We start from the raw sequence: 4229 nt of genomic DNA on the forward strand, positions 1-4229 counted from the left end.
GCATGTGAGCCAGGCACAAGGGCATTCCCATTTTATGGATAGGGAAACCGAGGCCCAGAGCAGGACTTGCCCGAAGTCACACACCCAGTGAACAAGGAGAATTGGCCTTTGGCCCCTAGAGCCCTGGTTCTCACCAAGTGCCTTGCCTTTTCTCACTAGTGTTAATCCCCTAGGAAGGGAGGAAGCTGGCAGGGGCAGGTGGGTGCACAGATACCCTCAGGCCTCGTGCGAGGGGAGGAGGAGAGGTGCCCTCCTTCTGCTTCTTCCTGCCCCAACCCAGTGCCTGGGACCTCGGGGATACCACGGCCGGGGCAGGAGAGGGAGGGCCGCGGCAGCCACGGGGCCTCCCTCCATCTCCCACTCCCACCCCCTTCAGCCTCAGCCAAGTAGATTCTTTTCCCTTCCCTTCCTGGGAGACGTCGCCTGCCTTCTGAAGGTTCTCCCATTTCCCAGGGTCTCACTAGGCGCGGGGAACACGCTCCTCCCTTCCTTGTGAGCTCCCTGAGGGCCAGACCCAGGCGCATCCAGGAAGTACTCAGTACGTGAGTAAGGCAGTGCGTGGCTGGTGGAGCGAGGGACGGTGTGAGAAAGGGAGGGGGTGGGAGCGTGAGGCTGCAGGAGGAGGGGAGCTGGAGGAGGGGGACCCTAAGCAGGGGTGAGAGGGCTAGAGCTGCCCCCCCCCCCGGTCCCTCCCTCAGGGATGTGGGCCCCTTGCCACATAGCGGGCTCGGCCTTGGGATAAACCCACGGAGTTTCCACATTGGCCTGGATGCCCTCTTGGTCAAGCTGCGGTCCTGACAGGTGGTGGCCGTCCTTCCCACATTCTGCTAGGGGAAGGAGGAAGCCCGAGGCCGTCCCCTGAGCCCGCCCTCGCTCTGGCCAGCCCAGCCGGCAGGCCACAGTGCAGAGCCACAGCGTAGAAAAACCTTGTTTTATTCAGCCCAGGCCTGGGCAATCTTGCTCTGTGATATGGCCAAAATATAAAAAATAAAAACCAACAACCGGCAAAATACCGTTGTAGAGAAGAGTTAAGTACAAAATTGGGCCTGGCATCCGGAATCCCTGTGGTTTCGGTCTGCGTTTGCTCCCTGAGGCCGGCAGGGAGGGATGCCTGTGGCTTCCAGCTGCCCCTGCCTGTGGGGTGCGGGGGCTGGGCCCCTCAGGCCAGGTCGGTCCTGGCAGGAGGCTTCCTGGGGAGCCAGGCCGGCTTTGGGAAGTGGGGAGATGGGCTGTCTGTCCGTCCTCTGCGAGATCAGGATCTAAGAAAAGAAAGCCTGCAGGTCAGTGGTGGGGTGCAGGGCAGGCCCCCTCACTCAACTGTCAGCCTGGCCCGCCACTGCGTGCCCAGCGGAGGGCTCCCCTTCCACCGCCCGGATCCCACGTGGGAAGGAGGGCAGGCGCGGGTGGAACCCTCAGCCCCAGCCTCCAGAAGAGGGGTGTCCCGGCCTCCCCCACCATTCAGGGGCCGTCTCAGCACCACCCCCCGCCCGTGCCCTGAGTCCACAGTGTTCTCTAGGCCATTAGTAGAGCTGCTACCGTCTGGGAACACTTTCTTATTTTTTCTAACAAAGTACTTTTTAAAAAAGCCTCCTTCCTCCTCTTCAGAAACATGATCGAAAGCCACAGGCGTCAGTCCCCTGGCCTTTCTGGGAACACTGCGTCCGGCTTCCTGTGCGCTGGCCCGGCCGCCCGCCTGCGGTCAGGGTACCAGAGACGCTCTAATAAGACTTGAGCCTTTCCAAGCACTTATGTAAAGGGCTTGGAAAGAAGGGCCTCCGCCTTCCCTGGCCCGCAGGCCCCCAGGGGAGCCAGAGGGGGGCAGGGGGCTGCTTCTCTGTCTGCCCTGTTGAGGGGCCTAGCTCATGGCATGGCCGGGAAATGGGATGCTGTTTCAATCCACCCTTCCCAGCGGCGGGCAGGACGAGAGAGGGATGTAGGCCCCCTGCCTCCCTGCATACCCCCTGGCCCCCTTTTATTCTTGTGTGCCCCTTCCTTCCTTCCTCCTTCTCCTTCCATGGACTTGCTTCCCAGAAACCCTCTACCATTTAGGTGACCCCTGAATTGGGAATGGCTGAATGAGACAGGACCTGAGGAGGGAGTAGGTCAGAAACCCAGGCCTACGAAAGAGCCAAGGTGCCAGGGATGGGGCAGGAGTCAGTTGTTTTAAACATACTCTGTGACCTGGACAATTCTGATCAAATTCAATTTATGAGGAATCTAATCTCTGAACTGAACTAGAAGCTGCTATTCTCATTTTTAATATACATGCGGGTGTGTGTGTGTGTGTGTGTGTGAACAGTCAGCTTAGAGGTAGCAGCTGAAGGGTAAAAGGGCTGTCTCTAAACGGGTCCTGACTCTGATCACACACTGAGCCCTAATCCTGGTCACACACTGAGCCCTGACCCTGCTCAGACAGAGTCCTGACCCTGGTCACACACTGAGCCTTAATCCTGGTCACACACTGAGCCCTGACCCTGCTCAGACACTGAGTCCTGACCCTGGTCACCCACTGAGCCCTAATCCTGGTCACACACTGAGCCCTGACCCTGCTCAGACACCGAGTCCTGACCCTGGTCACACACTGAGCCCTAATCCTGGTCACACACTGAGCCCTAATCCTTGACACACGCTGAGCCCTGAACTTGGTCACAGGCTACACTTCATACCTGTCAATCATTCATAAGCATACACTTTTGTTTCTCTGGGCCTTGAAATCTCTGCCCTTTGTCCCCCAGCTGATGGACTGAAGTTCTAGGACTACTCCTGTTTTGTTTTTGTCTTAATGGAAAGGAGTTGCTTTGGGCTGACCCGCCATTGTAAATTCCCGCGGAGCGGGGTGGGGTTTCACGGTGAGTTTGTAAGCAGACGGTCCCTCTGCAAAGTACTTCACGTGGGGAATCAGGAGACAGGCTGAAGACACACGGCCTGGGGAGCCATGAGCCAAAGGCCTGGGCCGGAGTCCTTCAGCTTCGGGTATGGCCGGGCCCCGGCCCTGGGGACAGGTCATCCCAACCAGAGCGAGTTCTAATCTGGGACTGTTTCATTTAATCCCCAGGACAGAGACACTGCCGCTCACACAGCTGCCATCCCCGAGCACCCCTGGGACGGCTCTCCAACCCCAGACATCAGGCCTTTCAGTCTTTTCATCTCACAAGGCTACACGGGAAGGGCCTCTTTGGTAGCTGAGAAAAGTGGTTCAGAGAGGTGAGGCGACCTGCCCGATGTCACGGGGCAAAGAAGGCTCGGAACCAGGACTGCAGACGTCCCCCCAGCTGTGCTGCCTCCTGCTGGCTCCCCCTGGAGAGTTTAGGGGGCCGCACAACCTGGCCCCGGATCAACAGCCCGCGGCCGGGGCCCCACCATGAGCACTCAGCTCGGGGTTGGCATGGACGGGGCTCCCCCCCGCGCCGCCATGTTTGGCTGGGAAGGTGACGCGGGGCGGGGCGCTGGCACCCTGTGCGGTTCGCACGGCCGGCGCGGGAAGCGGGGAGGGCGGTGGGTGAGCGCTTACTGGACAATTTTGCAGTTTGTGGCAGAGGCGTAGCGGCCTGTGTAGTGGATGCTGCATCTCACCACGTTGTTGGTGAAGTCTGACTCCAGAACGATGTACTTCGGGTTCACGTGCACCTGCCGAAGGAGGGAAGAGGGATCTGGTCAGGGGGCTGCACTTCACCGGGGCCCCAGGGCGGGTGCTGGGGGCACAGACAGACATGGAGGTGACAGAGAGGAGGAGACAGGAAGGTGGAGAAAGACCACTTGAGACCAAGAGCTATGGAGACAGAGACCCACTGATGCAGAGACACGGAGAGATGCGGAGACAGGAAAGAAGAGACAGCTCGTGGTCGAAGAAAACGTCACCAGATCACTCCTATTGGAAGACAGAAAGCTGCCCAGAGCCAGAGCCCAGGCCAGGTGGGCCCTGTGTGGGGCGCTCAGGGTCGGAGAGGTGGAATCCCTGCCCCGGGGAACACCGCAGTGAATGAGGGGCTGAGCAGGGGCCCCAAGCCTGGTCTTCCCAGTCCGAGGCTGGCACCCTTGACCACACACGTCCGCTGAGGTGACCCAGGCAAGAGCTGTCCGCTGCCAGGTGGCATCTCCTGCCCTGGGCCCAGGGATGCCTGACACTCACTGAGATGTTGGCCCAGGTGTAACCTGGGCCTTTTGTCTGGAGAAGAGCTGTGGGGACACAAGGAAGCCATCTGAATGTGGGATTAACTGGGGGGGGGGGG

General features: G+C 59.7%; 1 protein-coding gene across 1 annotated transcript in view; it reads right to left on the minus strand.

Moving 5' to 3' along the window:
• Positions 1 to 917: 917 nt before the first annotated feature.
• Positions 918 to 4229, minus strand: part of LOXL1 (lysyl oxidase like 1) — a 25385-nt gene continuing 22073 nt past the window's right edge. The window contains exon 7 of the mRNA XM_040643009.1: positions 918 to 1259. Coding sequence (XP_040498943.1) covers positions 1253 to 1259 — 7 coding nt within the window. The 3' untranslated portion in view covers positions 918 to 1252. The remainder of the gene's footprint in view (positions 1260 to 4229) is intronic.

This window comes from Ursus maritimus, unplaced genomic scaffold, assembly GCF_017311325.1.
Source record: "Ursus maritimus isolate PB19 unplaced genomic scaffold, ASM1731132v1 scaffold_27, whole genome shotgun sequence".
NCBI lineage: Eukaryota > Metazoa > Chordata > Mammalia > Carnivora > Ursidae > Ursus > Ursus maritimus.